General features: G+C 41.9%; 1 protein-coding gene across 2 annotated transcripts in view; it reads right to left on the bottom strand.

The window, feature by feature from the left end:
- The window catches only part of furina (furin (paired basic amino acid cleaving enzyme) a), an 86,388-nt gene extending 61,278 nt beyond the window's left edge, over positions 1-25,110 (bottom strand). Inside the window, exons 1-2 of one of the 2 annotated variants that reach the window (XM_083998837.1) lie at positions 24,755-25,110; positions 16,764-17,086 (exon numbers count right to left, since the gene is read on the bottom strand). In XM_083998837.1, the coding sequence (XP_083854963.1) occupies positions 16,764-16,973 (210 nt within the window). In that variant the 5' untranslated portion in view covers positions 16,974-17,086; positions 24,755-25,110. Of the gene's footprint in view, positions 1-16,763; positions 17,087-21,889; positions 22,038-24,754 lie in introns of those variants that run through there. The other variant, XM_083998836.1, reaches the window with a different exon arrangement.
- Between the last annotated feature and the right edge of the window lie 942 nt (positions 25,111-26,052).

Here is a 26,052-nt window from a genome sequence, read left to right as displayed (position 1 = left end):
GAAGCTCTTTGCCTTTGCCCGTCATGAGATGCTTCGTGTGACACCTTGGTGACGAGAAACCTTTTTATTGGCATCAATTTGGACTAAATCAGCTGATATGACTTTGCACTGACAGGGGACAGGATGACTCTCTGCTTTCTTGGCTTTCCAAACCTTTTTGCACCTCATTTTCCTCATGTGTTCAATACTTCCCTGTGTCATTTCACATTATTACATCACTTAATCTATGGACATAAATGTTTGGATTTCTTTGTACGTGTGTATTACTTAGGTTGTTGCCAATATCTGGTAAAAAATTTCATGTCAATAGCTCTGTTAGAAACATATTTTCTGAAAAAAATGTTGATGCATTCAATACTTATTTTCCCTGCTGTATAATAAGATTTAGACACATGGCTTGATATATGAACTGTGTTGTGGTTATCATGCAAAGCCACTTGTCTTTATCCTAACCATCTAGACAATGAGTGTAAAAGGTAAAGGGACGTGCGTTTTAAACACACCGTCCATAACTCACGGAAATCAAACACTGCTGGATGATGTACACGGGCATTAAGAGGCACTTGGTTACTCGACTTGTGAATTAGAGCTGAGCAATAATTCAGCGTTATCATTTATCATCAACAATTAGCCTCCTGAGACAACGCTGACGTATTTACAGCCTTTTTTTTTTCTTTCCACTTGATCAATGAGGAATGTCCGAGGCAATTAAAAAAATAAAAAATATAAAATTAACTTTCAGTTCATTTTAATGATACAATCATACAATATGATGTACTTTCTGTCTAAATTAATCAGGCAAGCAAATTTGCTCACAAAATAAACTTTTGGTTGTCTGTGTGACCTTTCAAAAATGTACACACGTACATGAAGTACATATAGATAAATAAATAAATCATTATCAGCACAGCGTTTCTCCAAGCAGTCACAAACCAGTTACATATCGTTACTGTATCTTTTCCGCGTCGCCAGCCAAGTGGCAGCAAACCCCAGAAGAGGCGACTACATAACATAACACGTCCAATCCGGTGTGCGTGGCTTCAGTCAGCAAAATCATCACACACAATAAAGAAGATGAGCTCCGTCTTCAATAGCAGCCAGGCAGCCAGGGATTCAATTTCACAAACACCTGATGAGGAAGGGGGAGGGGCGCGGAGGGGACTGTAACTCATTGATGCATGGCTTACATCAGCGATAAAATATTCATGAACACTCAAACACACACACACACACAAACACGAGCAACTGATACAGTAAACAGATGTGATAAATCCCACTTCCTTTGAAACGTGGATGGATGACCTAGAAAGAAATCCTGTGTTTCAGAGCAGCTCGTGTCATTTGCCTGTCAAACTCGAACTAGCCAACTTTAAGCACTTTGCACGAAAAGTGAAGAAAACAGAGAGGAGACCTGTCGAGGGCCGTCGCATCAATAAAAACAAGATGATATAAGGTCCCGAAAGAACAAACATGGCTTTTTTTTTTTTTGCGAAAGCTATCAGGAAGGGGAAATAAACGCTATACTCTCTCTAGCACATGTAGGAACCATTTCTGCCAAGTTGGCAGGTTCCCAAAACATTACTGGAAACATTCAAAAACAAATAAGCACCTACTCAGAGTGCAGCGCTGTGAGGAGGAGAGCAGCCTGGTGCACGATGGATGGGAAGCTCTGAAAAAAAGCCCTGAAAAATGAATATGAGGTGCAACAAATTGCAAGAGCGGCAGATAGATAGAGGTTGTTTTGTGTTGTTGCCTTAATGTTTTTATCAGGCACTTTTATGCCAAACAGTCCTCTGACAAGATCCCTTCCAAGACAGACTCAGCAGCATGTGTGTATGTATAAAAAGCAACTATACTGACTACATCTTGAAGTGCTTCAGGCTAAAGAGGAAAATGCTCCAACTGATGAGAGCAACAAGATCTCCTCTATATTCTAATTTAGTAACAGTGCAACTGGCAGGGAAACAAAACGCTCTGTGCTTGGGGTTTTTTTTGGGACTGAACAGCATGTACATCGCAACAAGGAAAGGAAACAGTATAATTATCACAAGTTTATGTCAAATCTGATCCTCATGGTGACAAATAGAAACCTGTTTTTCCGCCCCTGGCAGAACCCGGGTAGCCAAACTAAAAAATCTGTAAGAGATAAGGACACCTGATCCTCAATCTAAATCCAGCATCTCTGCTACGCTGCAACACACACACACACACACCAAACACCTCAAAACTGCAGATCTGTTACAACTTAGCAGGACTCCTGTTACAAAGGGAGGGGGAAAGAAAGAAAAAAAAAAAAAAAACACTTGCAGCCGTCATAAAAAAAGAAAAAGCTCCACCCAAACGCTGCATTCCTCCCACACTGCTGCCTCCATTAGGGCCAGTTACAGGCTTTTAAACGTCCACCTCATTGTTTTCATTGTAAGCCTCTTATCAGATCTTCTTTTTTAAAAATTGCACCGCAAACAAAACGACTGACCGTCCCTCCTCTCAGGTCGGGTCAGCGTCTGTGAGCGTCTGTGTGAGGATGCCAGGCCTGGTTAGACAACAGCATTGTGTTCTTATTACATGAAATTAGACACAAGTCAAAACCGACTACTTTTGTTTCCTCTAACACGGCGCTGAACAATACGGCTCGCATCGGCCGCCAGCTACTTGTTTGGGACATTGGTTGGGACGTTTTCTTTCATTTTCTATCACCGAATTGAGGATAACAGAGGAGGAGTATATATATTTATATTTATATGAAGGACTTGCACTGAAACCAGCATTTAATAAGAAACCATGATGAAATAACACATTTTACTTTGTAACCTACCTAGCATGAATTAGTAATTAAGCGAAGGATGCCGGTCCTAAGCAACAATAAAGCATTCACACCTGGGGGCTGCCCAGTGAAACCGCGGTCTGAGCTCGTCGTGGCCACTGGAGCAGGCGGGGTATAAGTGCATTGTTTTAACGGCTCCATGAATTGTCTTCCTTCCTTCAAGTGATGTGTTCATTTCCCCACCCAGATTTATAGCGTTAGTTCAAGGATCAGATTCATGACCTCACGTTCAAAAGGCCGCCTCTTTTAGACTTGTTTTCATTCTGGCTGTTTGTTCTTTGTTGAAGCGGTTGAATGTAAAAGGCAAATATGGCGACAGGTTGAAGAGATGGATAAGAACTGAACAAGGGGGGAATTTACCATGAGGACAGTGCTTTTAAATTTTATTGAGTGTGACGCTAATAACATGCCTCAGCTTACTTCAAAATCTTGAATTTGATCTGTTTAAACTGTCTTAAAGTATTGCATCATATACTAGATACCACCATCTTTAGCACACGAGCGTAGAAACTCGCAGAAAGAAAGGTGGAGCTAAAGATCTGAAGACGCTGGGTCGAAGGCATGCAGCTGCTGAAATGATAGTTTGTGGATTACAGTCTGCACTTACAAACCTAAAATGCTCCTGTTTTCTTTGAACAGGGCAGCAGCTATAAATCATTTAATGTGTTTGTTATTCTTTCAATGCATCAATTAATCATTCTCTCTATGAAATGTTAAAAAAAAAAGTGAAAAATATCAAGTACAACTACCTAAGTGGGTTGCTTTGTACTAAAAGTCCAAACCCAAATATGTTTCCTTTACAAAAATGTAAAATTATAGACTACCACTATTATTCCTTGTGTCATTATCGTGGTTACATATAACATAAAAAGTAGTTATTTTCCTTCTCGGTACCTACATTCTTCAAATACCTCAGCCTTCTGAGTGTGTGTGCGTGCATGTGCATGTGCATGTAGGCACATGTGAGCTTTCTCATATTTAAAAGCTTGAGAGGTGCCTGTCCGTGTATTTCCGTGTCCCCTCGGCACATCTGGCTCTTGTTACGGCGCCTGTGACCTGTGTGTGGTTCTGCTGCGTCCCAGCCCCCATCGCTCCTCTGTGGGAGAGCAGAGTAATGATGAGTGCTGCCGGGCCGTTGCTGCTGCAGTTCCCAGGACCCCTGGCAACATGGGTGTTCATTCCTGTGCTCCAGGCTGCAGACGGCCTTCTGCTGACCGACCGGTGTGCTATTTTTTTTTTTTTTTTTCATCTTTGCCCTCAAAAAAGGCGAATGAGTCACTCATGCAGACGTTTATGTCATCCTCAGATCGTCTCCAGAAACGCAGACCCATGTGCTGTTTTGGCTTCAACACTACCAACCACAGGTCACAACATTATCAGTTCCCTTTTTGACATGATGGGAATTATTAGTTTGACCCGATGCAGTATCTTTTTGATAAATAGCCCAATCCAAAAATATACATATACAGGGCTCCAAAATGTTAAAATGTTATCAGCGGTGAAGATAATGTAGTGACAGACCTCACAAACTGAGCAGAGAGGATTAGTTTCAAATTGCTTTTGGGAACAAAACAGAGTTATCTATAGTGTAAAAGCTGCAGTGGCTAGTAGTACTGTCGTTGTTATATGCTTTATTAGCATCAGTGTAATTAAAATTTTGAAAGTCCACTCCTGAACAAGCTCGCAACATAAAATACCTGAAGGACTGGGCAGGAATTGTTTATATATCATTTCTGGAAGGTGAGTGAATTTATGAAGAAGAATCCTACTTGGAAATAATTAAGATCAGAAGAACGGCAGCACTTTCACCCACATTCTGACATAACACCTTCTATGAATAAAAATAAGTTATAGGTGGAAGAAATGAACTAAAAGCAATTCTCTAGCTGCCCAGCTTGTTTTGCAGCTGTTAGGTGTGTAGGCGGGAGCCTATTTTATTTTGTTCCATGAAGCACTTACTGAAGAATGACGACAGATAGACTGAAGTTCGGTGCCCAGAGCCCATATATCTCCCTTTGTTTCTTATTTTGCCTTTATAAGAAAAAATAAAGGAAAGAAAGAAAAGTATTCCACTGAATCACACTCTTAGCCTTGTCCTATTAAACGTGTGCAACATGTTTTCCTGGAACACTTCCATGTCTTTTTTTGTCATCATCCAATTGCGATGAGAGTTGTCATGCTTGCATTCCTTCTGTTGCAGAGTATCTATGAACAGATTATTTAAAAAAAAAAAAAAAAAAAATGCACTCTTGAGATTCTAGTGAGATGCCACAATCATGACCACATTTCTCTGAGAGTAGAATATCTGTAAATGTAAGAACTGCACTGTGCTAATATATGGGCAATTCAGGTCGGCCTTGTGTGGTTATTGGATTTCTGAAGTGCACAATCATCCTTTTATTTCCTCAAACTATTTACACGTTTCCTCCGTGAACTACATTAGAGTGATTTAAGGCATTAAAAGAACTCAACATTCAGGTTTGCTGAGAGATTTAACAGAGATTACACTACTTTCCGGCTGCCGTCGATTTCGCTGCCAATTTTCATACATTCTGAGATCAACTCCCATAAAAGTTTTATTTCCCATGTAGAGAGCACTTTAAAAAATTCAGATACTTCAACAAAGTTGTTCTAATTCACTGTATCACTCGAGATTGTTTTATGGAGATAATAGTTGAGGATTTGATTTCAGGTACTGGGCTCCAAAGTCCTTCCTCTCCACACAGAAGCCTCCAGCAGAGCAAACACGACAAGTCGATCTCTGCAGTTCATTAACTTTCAAAGAGCTCCTGCACAGAGATGAAGTGAGATCAGGGTCTGCTTAGTGAGAGAGGCCGGAGCGCAGAATGAAAAAAAAAAGAGGCTGTCTCATCGACAACAACACAAGAACCAAAGGCAGTAGGACCAAAGACACTGCAGAGATGCACCACTCCAACGCTGGAAAAAACCCCATCCTGAGATGAGAAGCGGTTCATTCTTCTCGGGATGAGAAGCGCTGCCTCTTAATGGGTCCATACCAAACAAGGGCCCCAGTCCAACAGCTCTGACTGAACTGTGTTTGCAGCGTTATCATTACAGCACTTCAAAGCAGCACCATCTCTAAGGGACATGCTACACTGACTGTACAAGGCTGCACACACTCTGTTAGAGCCATCAGCTCTGAATGGCTAAAGTAGGGCAGAGCCACAGTGCAGAGAGTGGTGGTGTGTTAAAGATTAATGAAGATATTGCACAAGTAAACCAGCTTACAAAACATGCTTAAGCACGATAAAATATTTAGGGAGGTGGCAATCTATATAGCTGGTGTGTTTGAGCCACATGTTTGACTCGTGGACCCTGGAAAGGCCCTCGGGGGTATTTAAGTTAGTCACACATCGTGGACTGGAGCGATAGAAACAGCGATGTTGTCTCAATAGCTGGTTTCCACACAAGTTTGTGTTAAATGCTGATTGTAGATCATGAATGATTAAACTGCTGTCTGGTGGGGGCGGGCAGAAGCAGGAGAGAAAAGTATTAATATTGCAAAAATATTCTTAGGCTCCTGTCAATTAAGCGAGCGTTTAATGTATACTGATCAAAAGGCATTTGTCATAATCATAAATATTTGCTTATGTTTGCACCCAAGGCCGACTTTCAATTACGTGTCAACCGCATATTAATTGGGCCGTGCTTCCCCCGGTTTATGGCTCCTTTTTTTTGTGTTTACGTTGTACTATCGCAAAACACATCTTTGTTTTCGCCTTTGGAGCATAAAATATCACAAGTTTTAGCTGACATAAATGAGCAATACCCTTCTTAATATTAATTAATTCCTAAAAGGCTCTTTCCATTTTTCATGTGGACGTGTTACACTGTCACAGCTGCTTTTTTTTTTTTTTTTTTTTTTTGTTAAAGAAACCTTATTATTCATCTCAAAGCAGCTGCTGGAGAAGAAAAAAAAAACACAAATAAGGCAAAGTTTTTGTGACATTTCAAAAAGTTCATTTCATGCTTTGTTACAGAAGTCAGATGAAAACATGTGCTTGCACCACAGTGGGAAGCTAAGGAGCTAGGAGGAGCAGATTTAATCCCTACAGAGTTTTATGAAGGTGCTGACACTTCGTTTGTGGCAGATGATGTGTGTGTTTGGTGGCGCGGCGGCACAAAGAGGAGGAAGCACCTGTGTGGGACCGTACGATTCACGCAGAGTAGCTGCTTTCAACGCTCAGCATGAAGCTTCTTCTCCCATCATCTCAGAGCCGCATCACATCCTGTCTGATCATTTTCCAGCAAATTTCTTCAACCGCCCGATTTCCTCCCTCCTCCAACAGTTAATTACTTCCCTTCTCCAGAGTCCAATTATGGGCTCCATACATGCAGGATCTCGTTTTGTGGTATTCTGCAATTCACAGTGGTTGAACCTTCCACAGTGAAGCTCCAACTGAGAGATGGGTCAGGAATAATTCAGCCCTTATCAGGCAACGCAGGACAAACACTTTAGCAGAGCCTCTAAATTGAGGTGATGCAGTTTACACAATTATATCTCCAGAGTCCTGACTGAGAGACCGACAGGGTAACACCTCCGATAATTACCAATTTCTGCAGGTGAGACAAAAACTAACAACATCATAACAAGGTACAGAGAGCGAACAGCGTTTTAAAAGTTTACTTTGTTAAATCAATTAAAATTCGATTAACAAGCAGGAATGATGAAGAGATCAAACACGCTTCCATCCTCCGCCACACACGTTACATATGAATCACATTGTTAAACCTAACTAATTCAATAAATTGATCAATTAAAGATATGACAAAGCCCAGAGAGAAAATGCACATGATTTAAATGCGAGTGAATAAAGTCCAGTATGTATATATGGAAACGCTCGCTCTTGGCATGCCGACTGTGGTATGCAAAGAAAAGTGAAAGACGCGTCTCCCTGCTCGATTCTTCTGAAAACGTTGTTAAGCACCAAACAAGCATCTGCAAGTTATGTCACATAATGTCGCCATCAAGGCATTTGACTAAAAGATACTAATGGGATGAAGCAAAATCCCATATGGAGGGAGTTTTAATTTTAAGTTGGCTGTAAAAAGAAAAAGGAATACCAACCGAATGTTCAAGGGATTAAAAGTTCAGTCCTCCACCATTTCTTTTGAACTACTAAGAAAAGATTAAAGTGAACTTTCTACAGAGGCTTCCCTTACGTGTAGCGCTGTATCATGAGCTACTGATAGGAGAGTGTCATTTCATGTACTTCATTAGAACGAGATAAAATCCATCTCTTTTGCTCTTTTAATCTTGTGCCTGACAGAATATTAATAATCTTCATAAAAGGCTCTAACCTCCTCAGAAAGGAGAAAGAAGTCAGCACATTAGACACCAGAAATAGGTCGAGGCGGTCCTCGGCGAAGAGCACACTGAGGGCACAGTATGCCAAACACAATCATTTACATTAAAGCCCAGGGGTGGACCGGGAGAACGAGCTGCGGAGGTATCTGGGTCCTTATTCACAAAGCCATTTAGCGCTAAAAGTAGCATCGAAGTCCGGGGGGAAGTCGGACAGATTGGAGAAGACTCCTCCTATAACTCACAAAGACCACATTACAAAGAATCATAAAGGCATCTCTTCTTCTTCTTCTTCTTCTTTGTGATCACGAGTGGAGTCGTTCCACACAGCAATGCTTTGGAAAATGTAAAAACTATGCTGAATAACTTACTGTAAATGATATCGACTCAATCGCTTGGGAATAATGACTGCGTGGGGTTTGTGAGGGATGCATTAACATCTACCCACCAACTGAAACGACCCAATCAAGGCAGGAAATAAAAGCGGTTGGCAACACTGCTACTGTACTTGGCAACAGGGGAAAAAATGCAACTATGCAAAGCTGAAAACTTGGAGATCTTCCAGACGTTGTCCACCAGTCAATCTGCTCACCAAACAATAAATGACATCATAGGACAGTTCATGCAACTTCCTTTAGATGTTTAGATGCTTCGTGCACCTGCAGTGTGATCAGTGCTATATAGAGGGAACAAAATAACAACGTAAGATAAAATAAAATAATAAATCACACCATTAACACAAAGGTTGTTGATTGACTGATTGTTGCAAAGCAGCCAGGATCAACACACAAGCTCGGTGATGGGCGGTGGATCTTCTCGCCACAGCTCGAATACAATACGACAGGTACAGGTCCAGCACACTGTAGCCATTGAAGTGAATGCAAATTTTCACTGTAAAATCAAATCCCCCCCCCAGGTCGATACAAACCATATCATATAGATGCATTTCAGAGAATGCACTATACTTTTGTAAACAGCACTTAGGGGACTGCGGCCTTTCATCGACTAATCACTGTGGTTCCTGCGAGCAAGCTCATCCATAAAAATTGACGTCAGTCAGAGCAACACAGAAGACACTTAGTCTGCGAGTTTTGGCTTTTCCTTGAGTAAAAGTTGGAATTGGAAGTTTTGTGAATAGGATTTAGGAGAAAACTTTTGATTACAAACTTTTAGCGTGACTTAGGAAATCTCTTAGTGGTAATAAAAAATGCTTTGTGAATATAGGTTCTGGTCTCTGAACACACCAGCCGTACGAACACAGCTGTTTCTACCTACCACTGCTAATAGAAACCACTGCTCACAAGAAGGGAAGTGACATGTTTCTGAGAAACGCTTCTTTTTTTTTTCCCCCATGAATGAACACCAGAAATCAGTTTCATGCTCTAGGAGCAGGAAGAGGGAAACACAAATACCTTCTTGGAAATGGTGCTATTGACAGCTTTAGTTCTGTGCAGGAAGTCTTAGCCTTGATTATATTATGTAACTAAAACCTAATCACTCTAACAACTTTGAAGTTAAAGGTTGTTGCAATTATGACACCGCAGCTCTGCCCCTTTGTTATGGTGGTATTGTACAGTAATGGGTTGTCAACTAGGCCATGGGTGCAGTAAATTGTGCGACACAAAGTACAGCCAGAATGAAGCCACGCAACATCGCAACAAAGAGCAAGTTAAATATTGAGGCTCTGCCGCATCATCAGTAAGGAAACTTTCATGAGCTGCATACAAGATGGAATAGATGGTGAAAGCCTGAGGCCATAGACAGAGAGGCACAATGTTTCAAAACACATGACTGACCTAAAAAATATAAAAAGACTTCTATCTACACTGGTACTTAAACCAGCAGTCAAGCTTACCAGATCAAATGGAAAAAAGGGGCGCTTTTGTTGGAGCGCCGACCACAACTGATATATTTTTCAATTACGCTTTTGATCTTGTGGCCATTTGATCCTATTCACACGTTACGCCAGCGGTTCTCTAATGTCTTCTGGCATTCCTCCTTTCAGAAGCAGATAAAGGTTCACACCCCTTCCCACCCCATAGTTCCTATTGATCGTTAATGATGGCGACGCAATGAATAAAAAGAGAGAAAAAAAAAAGGATCCATGTTGAATTTTGGTAAAATAAACGGCAGCACAGCAGCCTTCGCAAACTCTACTTTATTTTCCCTACATGGATCAATATTTCATTTGTTATTAATTAAATTAGTTTTTTTTTTTCCAATGTTTTCATCTTGCTCATTCATGCACTTTACTGCAGTGGCAGTGAAATATACTGTAATGATTTCTACAATTTATTTAAATCGTGTCAGTCCTGCTCCTTCTTAAATCACTTCTTACTCCTAATAGTCGGCCCTTTAATCTCATTTCACTATTTATTTAAATACTGGTGTAATGGAGGTGCAATTGAAACAGACAAATATTTAAACTAAAGCCCGGGTCTGATGATGTGGGCAAGAAAAGGTCTTTAAAATGTAAAATAGCCATCCAGAGATGCAAGTTGGCAGTTAACACCCATTTACCACTGAGTGAGTCAGCCGTTTTTTTTTATTTTATTACTTTAACTTAGTTTTAATTATTCCCCTTGTTCTGAAATGGCCCTGCAATCTAAAAGTGCAGTTGGAGTGAGAGGTGCAATCCATTGCACATCACATGGTCATGACGACCTTTTAAAACTGATAGTCCGCGTCATTTCGGGAACATTAATATTCATATTCTTTACTGGCATCATCTATTGTATCTCTGTTAACAATGCAGTGAAGAAGCAGCAGCCGAAGCCGAAGCCGAAGCCGAAGCCAGCAGAGACAGTTGGGGGCTCTGCATCAGGGTTGTACATGAGTTGCTGTCAGGCAATGTTACCATAAAGTTTCCTCAGTGACAAGCAGACAGCACCACTGTCACAGCGGCTCGCTCGTCTTGACTGATTAGTGCCGACTGAAAAAGGAGATGGACTTTTACTTTTACTGACTTTTGGCCCCGGACAAACCAAACCAACCTTGAAGAGCTGGTGGCACCTACGAAGAGGAGCAGATGCATCTCTTCAGTCAGTCGGCCACATGACCGGCCAGTTGTCTGTGTTCCTGATGTTGTAAAACATAATGGGAAGCAGAAAATCACAACAAACAACATAAACTGGCCAAGTGTTGTTGTTTTTTTTCCTGCAGATCCAACTGAACCGTCACATCACGAGGGGGGGGGGGTCTGAAATCAGAGAGCTGTCACTTGTTTTACACACTCAGCTGAACAAAAGCGTCCTGAGGGCCGAGTCCATTCACACAGTGACACATAAGGCCAACAGGTGGCCGGCCGGCAGCAGCAGCAGCACCCGACGTCCAACTGTTGAACTCATGTGACTGAGCCCAGACATCTGAGCCGATGTGTCAACAACAACAACAAGCGCTCTAGATATTAACTAATGACTCATCCTGCCTCCACTTTACTATTATATATCAGCAAAAACACATGGGCATCCCCCACCACCAGCACACAGTATATAAATATGCATATAAGTAGTACATGCATAAATAATATACTTGCTGGGAATAGAGTCAAGTCAATTTTATCCATATAGCACCAATTCAAAACAATAACAAAATAAAGGCACAAAATAAAGTTAATGAGTTAATCATTTTTTTTAATTATTCCCTATAAATCCCTCAACAAAAAATGTAATCTAAATATTCTGACAATCTTTCAGGAAAAATGCCAAATAGGAACGTATGCTGTTTCCACTTAACAGTACAGTAAAATGATTAGCAGACAAAAAAAAATAAAGATATCTGGAGACATCTCCATGAGCTCTGGGAACAGACATTTTTCACAATAGACATTTTATAAACCAACAGATTAATCATGAAAATAACCTGCTGATTAATCCACAGTGTACGAACGTAATCATCAGCCGCAGCTGTTATTGTGACAAGGAGATAAAGTTACACATTGCAGAGCAGTGAAATTGATGTGAGTTAGTGCCTCTTAAGGCATTTAAAGAGTCCTACAGGATTATATCTACAAAAATAAACGTAATCTCATCGAGCAAAATTAGATCAAATATTACGATCTACTCAACAGGACCTACGTCTGTTGTTAACACAAGTAGCTTTTTAGGTTTGTTGCGAACAGCATGACTTTACAACCTCGTATTCACTCACTTACGCACAGATGGAAACAAGCCGAGGTGCAGCCTAACTAGTCCGACCATCGAGGCCAATTTGGTGTCTTTCCCAAGGACACTTCAACACATGAACCGGGTGAACTGGGGATGAACTGGGGATCAAACCACCAACCCTGTGATTAGTGATTAAGGATTAGATTACCCGCTGCTGAGTCACAGCTGCTGCCGCCGCCGATGCTACGGAGTTATCTCTGTTAACTAAGATTCAGGGTTTCCTGCTGTGGGGCTCGAACCCAGGACATAACCCACGATGCCGAGCGCTAAAGCTCACGTTATTGCTATTAACTGCTGTGTTTACAACAATACGTCGCCACACGACAACATGCTTAATGCATGTGGACGGAGGAACATAGAGATCTGACGTGTTATTTAGGGTAGAGGTTGTACGGATGCCACAGTGCACAGAGCAGAATGAAGGGGGAATAAAAACAACCATCATCAGAGCTATAAAACCTGCGCAGCTGCAGTCTTTGATCCTCCCCTCAAGCTCTCCTGCCTAATTCCAACACCTGCACACAGTCAGACACAGCTACATGCACAGCCCCACAGCGCAGGCACGCCATGCTTGGCCACACAAAGCAACTCTCATTTCCTATCAGCTGTAGGCCAAAAAAAAAAAAAGGCTTAACAGATTTGTTTGTCCCCAGCTCTAAACTAATGGCTTCATTTTAATCAGCGAACAGTGACGTTACGCAGTCAGGGCAGTGGCATGACACAACAGCATCTTTATTTCAGTCACCGTTGTGGTTATAGCTGACCTTTCAAAGTTAATGAACAGAGGGCATTCATCAATAACATGCCGAGGGCGAAACAGATGCGACTGTTCCATATCATTTATTCAAAGGTTTCTCATGGCAATGTCGTGTTGTGGCCTCCCGTGCTCTTCGTCCCCCCGCAGAACGCCTCCTGACATTATAGTGTCTGTCTGAAGCATTCAATTTAAAGAGGAACTATAGGCAGGATCTTTAGCTTAACTATGATTAAACAGCTTTGGAGTAATTTGGTTTATTAAATGGCTTAACTTGTTACGAGCGTGTCACTTATTGCGTCTCTTGGCTGAGTAACAACTTTGCAAGATCGGGGGCCGCTGCCTCCCAGCTCTCGACACAAACGCGCCCAATAACCTGTAATCTCTTGTTAATGACAGATTAAACTATACAAAATATACACGTCATAACATCGTATATGATATATAACGTTATCTACTGCTCTATTGATTGATTCGTTGTGAACACACGCACATGGCCAGGACGAGGGTTAGCAAAACAGCGGAAAAGAGACCGGACTTACATAGCTCCTCTTTAACTAGAGCTAAAACTAACAATTATTTACATCTTTATTAATCATTTGGTTTGTAAAATGTCAGAAAAAAAGGTGAAATTGATCAGTTCTCAAATGGCGAAGGTGACACCATCGTTTCCACCATTAATTAGCTGCCGATTAATTCCATATTTATTGACCGTGTGATATTTCAAGTTCTCATCGCAGATCTAAACTTAACCGCCATTACACTGTGAGAAGCACAACCAGGTGAATTTTGATGATTATTCATTGTTCATTTGAAGGCAAGAGGAGCCGCCCCGAATAACTTGCACATGCAACACGGCGGTTCACCTCTATGGCGATAAGTATCTGTCTCATGAATTTCTGTTTAATACTTCAAACTGACTTTTTCATCTGGTGTCAGCAGCCTGACACGTGCACATTAGGGACACAGGTAATGATGAAATGCCAAGCAGCACACAGAGGTAGCCATGGTGGGTATATTTGCACAGAGCACATACCAGGTCAGTTTGGCTCTTTTCTTTTTAAGGATTGCTGCGGGTCAAAGCCGGGTTACTCTGATCAACCTCCTCTCCAGCACAAAAATGCACCTCAGGTCAGAGATCTATCCCATGAAGCTGCTTTAATAAGAGGGATCAGTGCTACAAAGTAAAAACCTGGAACATCTGTTTTTACTCTGTGTTTCAGATATGAGAGAGCTGAAGGCTTTACTCAGCATCTATCCAGCTAACTTTATTAGGGCCTGCTTCGTTAGGCGGACCCCCGCTCTGCTGTTTTTCCATCTTAGAGCCTGTGTCAAAACCAGCTCGTCAATTTAGCTGTGGTCAGACGCAACAGTCATTTTTCTCTCCCACGAAATATCATAAAATGCTTAAGCGAGCTGCTGACACGGAGCAAACAGCTCATCATCATCTCCAGTGCGTGGCTTTGTGAGTGCATGTGTGTAATTGTCTGGATTCCCTCGTTGTGCGCGGCCAATACATAGTTAAAGGATTTAAGTGTGTAGGATTAGTCATTAGTCTGCATGCTGTGATTCAGAGCACAAATAACATTCCTGGTCATGACCAGAAAGACCATACAGAGCAAAGCAGAACAATGTTGGCTGGAACAGCGGTGAGACGAGGGACTTGCACATCTGCAAGAGGAGCTGCCTGTTCTCTGACTGTGAGGCTTTTTTGTTTCATTTTGTCTCAGTACATATGTTTAGCAGGAAGAAAAACTCATTTTTGATTCCAACGAAATGTTTTGTGTTGAAATACCAAGTTTAAGTGTCAAGTCACACCGACCGACTGTAACTGAGCCTGACAGATAAAGGTGGGTTGTGCAACAGACAAATTACAGCTCTGAGCTCCTAAAATGCTGTCGAACGCCAATAGAGGAAAATAACAGGGTATTTGGAGTAGTCTCTGCACAGCGTCAACATCTGCAAGGTTACCCACAAAGATTAGGTAAACTGGACGGATAGGTGCTTGGGAACAAAATAGCAGAAATGTCTACCCATATAACTTGTAACTTTACTGTTGAAAGAAAATTCAAACACTTCTTTGTGTTATTCAGATGCTTTATCTCAGTTCCTCCTTCCTTTTGTTTGCTTGACTTTTGAATAGTACCCAAGACGACGAAGACAAATAATACGAGTCACACAAAAAAAAAAAAAAACACGCCTGTAATCCTTCTGCAGACTCTATTAATTTACAAGTCTTAATGTGTGTGGGAGTTTTTTTCTTCAGGAGAGGACATGATGTTACAGGATAACTTGGCTAATTAGTTTCCACTGAGGTCAAACAGGAAGCCATGAAAAAAAAGACATCCAGGAAATGTTTATCCAAAATGCACTGCCCACACCTACTGTGCCTGGAAAACTATGGGCATAATAAGATCTTAATAATTTAAAGCTTTCTTCATATGAATGAGACAATTAACTACAAACTATTCTAACTTCATCATTTCTGCTCCAACAGATTTGCAGTATCTCTGCTTTCTGAAAAGGATTATTGTGGCTGTTTCTGAATATGCAATCACACCAGAACCAGAAAGTAAATTACATCTCAATCTGTAATTATCTGTTTTGCTAAATCAATAATTGCATTGCTAAAATTGTGTGTAGGCCTGATTTAACCGAGTCTGACTCGTGAGCCTTTGTTATAGTTAAAACAGAGCATCAACACGGTGATGAACAGAGTCTGTTTATGTCTGAGTGAAGCAGACCTACACGTATTATCAGTCTGGAGAGAAACACTCGGCTCCTTACAAGACAGCCGTAGCGACACAAATGCATATGAATGAACAATAATGACTGACAAGAAGACGCTTAATATTGGTTTTCACTGCAGCCTTTTTAACTAGTGTTTTGTTTTTCAGTGGGTGAACAATGCAAACAAGAGGGAACCGAGAAACACAGAAACAAAGAGAAGGATATACTCTAAAGATATATAAAGGTATATTCTCTGACAGCTGGGCAAACCGAAGAGCTTAATGAAACGAACTTTGAAATAATAACAGAGACTCATAAACAACTCATTATAAGTTAGCATATTTGATGTGGATAAAATACACTGCCCGTCCAAAAACAGTCACACACTCTAATATTTAGTTGGACCAACTTTAGCTTTGATTACGGCAACCATTCGCTGTGGCATTGTTTCGATAAGTGTTTGCCGAACACGATTATTCAAGATTTTTTTCCGACCACGTTTCTTACTTGAAGATGATGGTTCCCCACCATCCCTCCAGTTTTTAATTATACATTGGACAGTTTTTAATCCAATTTTAGTAATTTAGGCAATCTCCTTAGATGTTTTATTTGCTTGATGCCAAAAAATTTGACCCTTCTGAAACAGATTCACATCTTTTCCACGACCACAGGATGTGTCTTCGTTCCAACATGGAAATGAGAAGCTACTAACTGCATCAGTTAGATTATCCAATGGGAGGCTCTTACCCATTAGCTTAGTTAAATCCAGGTGGTGACTTTGTTTGGACGGGCAGTGTATAACACAACTGGGCCACAATGTAAATTTGCTGCAATTTGCAAGCTCACCCCTTCATATTAGGAAAGTGATAAGTTATTTTAACTTGTGGCCGTTACATTGCAACTAGTGAAACTTTGACATCCTTATCATAAATTACATGTATTATTACATAGAGTTTTACTCACATGTCCGTGGTTGATGAATCCATGTTTACTGGCGATTCGATCGGCTTCCTCCGCACCCCCCGGTATGTGGACAGCCCATGTGTTGGTGTAGACCTTCTGACCCAGCGCTGGTTCCAGCCCAGAAACCAGCAGGACCAACAGAGGCCCCAGCAACAACTCCAGCAGCCTGAGCTTGCGGCCTTCAGAGGGAGATGGAGGGCCAGAAGCCATGGGTTCTCCTAGTGCAGCACAGTCTCTGAGCACAACGCCTCTCCGACAAGCCGAGCTGCCCGCGGTACATGCAGGTGCACTGGGAGACGAGGAAGGGAACAGTCACAGCTCACCTGACGGGGGAAACAAAGGAGACGAGAATAATTTACATATCTGAAAAAAAAAAGTGCAGAAAGCCTGGTAATAATGATGTCATTGCCTGGTGAATCATTCCTTGTGATCCCCTCATGACCATTAAGCTGCAACACAAAAGAAGCCTGTGCAACCTAGACATGTCAAGATTCATAGGGAAACTATTCACATGAGGCCAAATGAAGAAGACTTGGTCAACACACGAGGTTTTGTTCCTCCCTTTGTAGTCGATCAATGCTCAGAGAAGAGAAACAGAAACAGCTTGGTGTGTGACACATTAAATAATGTATTCATCTGTTCTTTCTGTGAAAGAAGAACGACAACTACCCCAACATTAGCTTTGAGTGGCGTCGTGCTATAGAGCCCAGCCAAGTACAGGCATTTGATAATCCCACAGGAAGTAGTGAGTGAGCACGTCGACGTCGAAAGCCTGATGTTGTGGTCAAGACGCACGGCGTTTTTTTCTATACTCCATGGGAGGATACACTACATGAAGCTTGCGAAAGGAAAACGCTTAGGTATACAGGGTTGGCAAAGGAGGTGGAGGAGTGTGGTTGGAAAGCTAGACTACGCCCTGGATGCTGAGGGATCAGACGCACTATGAGGTGAAGCAGCCACTCGAGGGTGGAGCTCAATGCCTGAGGCCGCGCGACGGCAGCAGACAAACACAACTTTAAGTGAAAAATGTTTACCTACGGTGGTGGATGCACCGATTTGAGTGTGGGCAGTTGGTTGGTCGGTGCCAAGCCACAAGAAAACACAGTCTCATTATGAGTCAGACAAATGAGGCTGCACAGCTACAGTCGCCCAGAATGAGCACAGACACTGATCTGCACGGGCTCATGGCTTAATTATCTTGCTGATACGATTTTTGCCTCCAAGACGTTGTTTCAGAGCCGGGACGACGGTCAGCTGTGCTAAGCCTATTGTAACCCTGAGGAGGTGACGGGACCACACCGAATACAGAGCTCCTACTGTATGCAGCCACATCTCTTCTCCTGATCCAGGAGAAGAGTGTTTTCTCCAAGCTGGTGTAATAGTCGTCCTATAATGGCCCCCGTCTCCAGGGTTGGCCGCTCAATGGAAAAAAAAAAAAAAACAATGACTGAAATTTCAAATCAAAGCGCCATCACGCCACTCTCCTAATGAACAAACAAGCTCCTCAAAATTTCCCTGGACAGTTTGTTGTGGAGAATGAATCCTGTTTTGAGATGTGACTGGAGCTTTCTTCTGTGCACACAAACAGTCGTTTATTATATTATCACTGAGGTGTTTCATATTGGTAAGTTTCTCAATGCACAAAGCACCACGGATAAGAATGGACAATATTCATTTTCAAGTCAATGTACTTTTTACTTAAAGGTATAGTATGCAGGAATTACCCCCATCTAGCGGTGCGGTTGCATATCTGAACGTATTCTTGATGTTGCATTCACGTGAAATCGGGCAGATGTCAGACAGACAACAGACGCTGCATGTAACAGGATAAACAAGCGTCTATGTAAACAAGTGGTCCACCAGCACGAGGCAAAACAATACAGGCCTGACAATATGTCGTCATGGTGATGTTGTATTGTTTACCTGACCCACGTTTTACCGTCTTTCTCTCGTCGAGTAAAATGACGTCCGGTTGGTTTGCCGACGGCCGTCCGCCTGACTGCACCTGAATGCAACATCAGTGCCTCCGTCCTTCCTCACACTACACAGTGGTGACAGTTTGAACAGGCGCTACCGGGAAAACTTTCTCCCCTGAGTTTCCGTGGTTACCTATGGTCACGCTGCCACTGAACGGAAAAAATGGCGATGCAACATGGCCGCCTCGGTTCGGTGCGTCGCCCACTTATGTATTTGTAACGACTTGTAACAACTCATTCTAAGGTACGAGAAAGCTTTCATTTGTATGCGGGTGTGATTCGACTTCAGTGAAACACGTATTTATGAAAGCAATATTTGATTTTTGCTAATAAAAAGCCAAATAAGTTACATACTGGGGCTTTAAAACAGTTTAATCCATCAAGTGTTTTGATTGACATCTGTCTACTTGTCTCTCCCTGATTATCTCTTCAGCTAAAAGAGGAAACTACTGGAGCACTATCTGGTTGATTTGTTGGAAGACTTTTATGTGGAGATGATTTGCATGACTTGCTGCCAGCTGCCATCTATTGCTCCATTCATTGCTTTAGTAAATCTCGCCACCATTAGACGATGCATCCAGTCTTGGTTGTAACATTGGTTTCTTTATCTGGTATATTGAATTAGCTTATACACTCAAGTTGCCACTTCATTAGCTAAGCCTGTGTAATGTAATTGAATCTTAAGACGACATCCCTAACCATAACATCTACCTTCACAAAGCTCATAATGCTCAATTTTTCATGACATTGTTGGAAATTTAATTAAACGCCTCCCACGTGCCTATAAAACAGGACAGGCAGCAACAACAACAAAAAATTATAAAAGCCTCTCAATATAAAACAACTCAACACCACCTCTAACTAACTATGACCTCAGTAATAAAGATATAATTGGATCAAAATATTTTCTGCGGTGTCACAAAACATTGAACATTACTGCTGTCATAAAAATAGTCTTTATGGGACAATATTTGTGCTGGATTACATTAAAAATTGTACATGTGTACCCAATAAAGTGACCACTGATTGGGACAGAAGAAATATTGTATTGGCCGAATTACAAGACATTTTTTATTTGTCTAGAAATAAGGTTTTATAAGGAATTGTGGGTGTAGGAGTGCAATATATTTATAAACATGTCCTGTTTCTAGATTGTATTATAGGTTTTTTGCCTTATTACTGAATTAAACTAACACGTGTTTTCATATTCTGGACAAAACTGAGTCTTCAGAGACGCTGGTGTAATGGGTTTTGTTGCCACATAGAAAATAAATTCATGAGTACAAACAAGTTTTTTCGTTAGATTATCAGATTTAGCATAATCTTTGTTTTACAAATGTCTTACAGAGGAATTCATCAGGATATAACGCTTAGTTCAGCAATGAGTTTGAATTGATTTTCCTGTTACTATCACTCTGTATGCCATTTAAAACAATTAACTTTGTTCTATTTTTATGAATACTGTATAATGATAATGGTCTCAAATTATGTGGGAATGCAAAACAACCGTCCCAAACCCAAGGGGAAACCCTTAGTTGTACCCGTAGCCCATTTAGCAACAAATTAGTCATGTAGCCAAGATAACTGCATTTACTGTGAAGCTTTTCACTCTGTAATTGTTGCAGCTATCGCTCCATATGCTGTGAGGTAGTTGAAGTCAACGATAAGCTTGGTTTCCAATCATTAACTGCGTTGTTTCATTAACATTTAAATGTTAATTTTTGCAGGCTTTTTTAATTGGACTCGTCCTTTTCACAGGGAACATTTAAAGGTCTTTTCAAAACAGACATCTGTTATTCTAATCAAGATTTGATTTGAAGCTATATCTATTTAGAAGAGGCCCGTTATCAAAGCGCATAAGGAGTTTTGTTTTATTTAATAACACATTCACAGGTATTAACCTTGACATGTGAAGCACTTTTAGAAGTAGGGTTAATCTTCTACAAGTAAATAACAATAAAACCAACATTTTATCACATTAGACTTTGACAAAATGCTCGTTCTTTCAGGTATATTGGAAAAGCTACTAACAGTCCAGACATTCATCTTTATCAGGGATGCGTTAATTTGGTATAAATTCCCTAAATGGAAGAACTGCTCTTGTCACTGTAACAATCCATTTAGTGACTAATTTTCCCCGTCTGACTAAGTCCCCCCGATAATGTCATTTCTTCTTCTTTGGTGCTTGCATTGTTAAAACATAATTCCCGTGAATTTTGCACACACACTGAACAATGTCACAACTCCTTTTGGGGGCATGCAAACTTCCTCATCAGCCACGGACTCGAACACAGATAACAGGCTGACAATGAAGCGACTGCATGTTTGGCCTTATTGCTTACAACCCTGAAATGTTTGTTATAAAAGAAGCCTTGTTTAGTCAGTGGCAATTCAAATCAATATCCGCAACCCTTGCACCCTCTGTAATTAACAGACGGATGTGTGCAAGTGAACACAATGTGAATGCTGGCGTGTTTCTAAGAGCAGATGCTGAGAACTTTTCAAGATGAAGTGACAGGTAAAACGTCTCAAGGATAGACAGGAGGATAGACTTTGGTTGAGAAGCCGCAGTACAGGAAACTGCATCATCAGTGATCAGTGAGCTTACAGGTCAGCCCGTCTGTGAGCTGGTCTGACAACCTAAGCTAATCCAGGTCGGCTTTTCAACAGGAACTGTTCATTCAGATAGATACCTGGAGAACAAACTGCATTCACATAACAGAGACGGGTACGGCGGCGTATAAACCAAACAAAACGTGTCAGCTGCCAAGGCAAAGAGCCTCTCGGAGGAGAACCAACTGTAACAGCTCCACCGCCGCCTCCCAGTCCTTCCTTCCTGCTCAGTTAAACCCATTTCATAGAGAAAAAAAAAAAAAAAGTAGCGACTTGAGGATCCACAACCAACACTAATAACATGTTTACTTCTTATAATCATCAGCTCAATTCCTACCAACGCTGACGCACCACAGTAAATTGCTTCCACTTCTCACTTCTCTCCTGTTTTGACAGGCTCAAATGTGACACTTCAACTCTGGAAAATTAAACCAATTTTAAGTATTTATCTTCTTAACATTTTTTAAAAATACAGCACACAATGAAAATGAGCCAACAAGGGGAAAAAATAAAGAAAAATCTGGTGATATCACTCACTCAAGCCTGTCTGTCTTCTCTCCCTGGATGCAACAAGTAAACACAACGAGAGCGTCTGCGAGGAGGAGGAGGAGGCTCTGTGTGATTTCCAGAGACTCGCTCCGATTTTTAAGCCCGGACGCCCGTGACCTCATCCGAGCGCTCGTCCACTCACTTTTCTAAACGTCAGCAACAGCAGCAGCAGCAGCATGAAGCGCCATGCACACACACACACACATCGTGGCGAAAACAAACTGCCCAGCTACTTCACTGTTGGCGCGAGACAGAGCAAGAGGCCAACTGTTGCACCCGACCGAGTGAGTGGTTGTTTTTTTTGGTGGTGTTGCATCAGTTAAACGCTACCACATGTCACACTGTGATACGAGAGGTTATAACAGCCGCCAAATTATAATCAACTCTGGTTTGATTGAACACATAGGATAACAGCAGCAGCCTCGTTACCAAACTCATCAGCATGCTCTAAAAAAGGAAACGCTTTACGCCTCATCAGTTTATTATTTACATTTTAATGAGATAAAAAAAACATCCGCAACTATACATTTATCAAATATGACCCTTGTGCTCCCACTTTAACGTCTTATAATTAGTGTCGCCTCTCACAGTGTGACACAGATGAAATCAATATCTCACTCACGCAGCCCTCAGGAGTGCGTCTGTCTGGGAAGTAGCAACCTGTGACTATAAAGTGACACTAACAATAGTGACGACTGTGAGTAAATTCATTAATGTGCCATAAACAAAACTAAAAATAACACCAGAGTAAAACCTCATAACGCTCCCCGGCGATGATTGGTGCCAGATATAGGCCTAGTAGCTGCAGAGAAATACCACAGAAGATCTAAAACTGTGATAAGGAGGCGCATGCAGCATCATGGCAGATCGTATAGACCGAAGTATACAGATGTAGTACAGATGTCACAAGATGTGTGTAGCAACCAGGGTTTATTACTGTAGCTTTAAACAGACAACATGTCCCTGACATATATAGCAAAGTAAAAACATACACAGCCAGCAATGCATCATGGTTAACACCTGCAAAAGACTCAATTCCTTAATATGTTTTCATAATCAACCCAGCATCATGGGGTGTAGAGCAGTTGTACAGAAAGTGAACCTTTGCTGTAATCGTTGCGAGTATGCTGTAATATTTTTATAGGATTTTTTATTGTAAAACCCATTTAATGTTTAATGGGTTGTCTCTCTCAAAGAGCCTAACTAGATAGAGCTACTTGAAAACAATAACATAACCTCTCTCTTGCCTCTTCTTCCCCTTTTTTTCCCACCCCCCTCTGGTACATTTGTTGGTTTTGTTCCTCCCTAAATGCTGTTAACTATACTCTTCCTGCAACAGTCAGCATAACTATTACTATTTCACCCAAAAACACTTAACAGTCATAATATTTTCTGCAACACAAGCAACTCTAACTAGCTAATTCCCCTTCTGATTCGACTTTTCCAGAGATAAGACTGAGAAGAACATGTGTGATTTCCATTACGGAGCTTGTATGGCGAGGAAATTCCTGCTCGACATGAAGAAAACACGGCTACATGTTATGTACATGGACACAGCACCTGGCAGTCTGAACAATGTGCTTTGTGTGTTTCAGAAAAAAAAAAATTTTAAACATGTAACTGCGTGTATGAGGCTCAATAACTTTGCTCTAGACTAGTGTTTGTCCATAACAATCAGCAGCACAACAGAAGGAGTCGAGCGAGTCACGTACCATAGTATCTCAATGTAACATCTGCTGTGACACTGAAAATCCAGCGTTGGGTTACACTTTATCTTTTCACTTAATGTTCGTTCATATCAGAGCAGATTATGTTTCATCTGATAAAAAAAAAGAAAAAAAAACGAGTGGAGAAGAAAGAAAGAAATGCAGATCAGAGCCAGCCAGCCACAGAGGTTAATAACTTCACCTCAGGCCCAACAAACAACAGATTTATACCCTGAATGGCACATTTATAGGTGCAGCTGCGTTTCATGGATCTGCTTCTCTGATATCAAAGTTGACTCATAATTAATCCACGAGTCACAGCCGCCGCCGCCTCCTACAACCACTGATACAGTGTCAGGCAAAAGTTTGGGCACCCCTGGTCAAAAATGTCTGTAAATGTGAAGTGGAGGATGAAAGGATCTCCAAAAAGGCATGAAGTTACACATGAAACACTCCTTTTTTGCAATATTTTAAGCAATATCAGTGTGTTTTCTACAGTTTTTTAGAGTGACAAAGGGAAACAAAGCAGCAGCCTGCAGAAGAATGGGAAACCCAGGAGACTTGGGCTCTCAGATAACTTGTTTATCAGACAAGATATTTAGTACTAGTTTCCAAAGGGGGGGCTAGTACAGGTACAGTACTAACTATGCATGCAGGGTGCCCAAACCTTTGCTGTGGCCCCTTTTCCTTTTCTGTCATTTTTTAAAATGTAAAAGATGAATATATTATTGTCTGAAATGTAAAGGTAATGTAACTTTAAGCCCTTTTGGAGATCATTTCATCTTCCATTTGCGTAATTTGTTCACATTAACATACATTTTTGACCAGGGTTGCCCAAACTTTTGCATTATGCCACTGACTGTAAATCCAGAGTTTGGTATCAAAACGAAAGAAAAAAAATAGGGAGTAAAGTGTCAACAACAGTGTTTACAGGGAGCAGCAGCACAGATGAACTGCAGAACAGCTCGAGGGGAAAGGAGTAAAGGAAAGGAAGAAAAAAAAACTTCTCCCCCTCTCTGGCCCTTTAGCAGCAGCAGCAGCAGCAGCAGCGCCGACCAACACTTTATGAGCTCAAGTTAAGGGGTTTAAATAAATCAGCTGACAGGAGGACGGAGTAAGACCATGAGTTTACGGTCGGTGGACTCACCTCTCTCACAAGTTGTTAAGTCCGTGACGACGATGAAGACCAAGACGACATCAACAACAAGACGTAGTCATAATGTGGAGGAAGGATAAGAATAAGAAGCTGCTTGGAGGAGGAAGATCTGATCCGATCCGATCCGATGCAGGATGCAGCAGGACAAAATAATAAAACGCGTCTGGAAACTGAACCGCGCCAAAGCGATTAACGCAAACTTGCCTCGGCTCTCGGCGGTAGGCTGCGACCTGTCCGTCCGTCACACAGGTGCCTCCTCCCCCTTTTGCGTCTCTCCTCGTCTCTTCTTCTTCTCACCCTCCCCGGACGAACATTTCATTTCTTTCTTTCTTTCACTCACACATTTTACTACTAGTTCCCACCCTGAGCGGTGTGTGTGTGTAGTCGCAGGAACAACCACAGAAACCGGACGCAGCGCAGTCGACGTCAGCTGGACGCGTGTGTGTGTGAGGGAGAGAGGGAGAGAGAGAAGGAGAGGAGGGATAGAGAGAGAGAGAGGGAGAGAGCAGCGTTTCCGAGCCGACACACACACACACAAACTAACAGCCGGTTGGGATCAATAATAAGACAACACACGGTGCTGTCCTGTCCCGTCCTGTCCCGTCCTGTCCTGTCCTGTCCGGTCCTCTACTGTGTAGCTATAATGTCCGGGTCCAAACTCGCACAGCCACGCACGCAACAACCAGCCCCGACGAACAAGTAGCCTACTACCCAAAAAAAAAAAAAAAAAAAAAAAAAAATACAGACGGAAACTTACAAACGGCTCAATTTCCCAGCTTCCGTTTTTTTTTTTTTTTTTTTTTTTACATCGTGCTCAACCCACCGGCTCGTTGGTTGTTTGTTGTTGAGTCTCACTCACTCGCACCGACCGACCGACGTTAGAAGAAGCGACGACGGAGAAGACGACGGCGGCGGCGGCGGAGGCTCGGCGGCGGCGAGGAGGAGGAGGAGCAGGAGGAAACACGGACAACCGGCGGGGATCGCTGGTTATAAATAGTCATGATAGCCCCTCCGGTGTACAGCTGAGTGGTCCCTACAAGCCCCAGGAAATACGTCACGGCAGCGCGGACAAAAAGTGGAGAGGGAGACGTTTCAGAGCAACACCTCCTCCGGCCGGGCAGCGGCGCTGCTGCACCGCCACCTGCCGGCCAGCGGCCGCGGTGCAGCGAGATAGATGGATGGATGGATGGATGGATGGATGGATGGATGGAAAGAAAGAAAGAAAGAAAGAAAGAAAGAAAGAAAGAAAGAAAGAAAGAAAGAAAGAAAGAAAGAAAGATGGGTGGATG

The sequence above is a fragment of the Trachurus trachurus genome (assembly GCF_905171665.1).
Source record: "Trachurus trachurus genome assembly, chromosome: 3".
NCBI lineage: Eukaryota > Metazoa > Chordata > Actinopteri > Carangiformes > Carangidae > Trachurus > Trachurus trachurus.
This window is presented reverse-complemented; position numbering and strand designations above follow the sequence as displayed.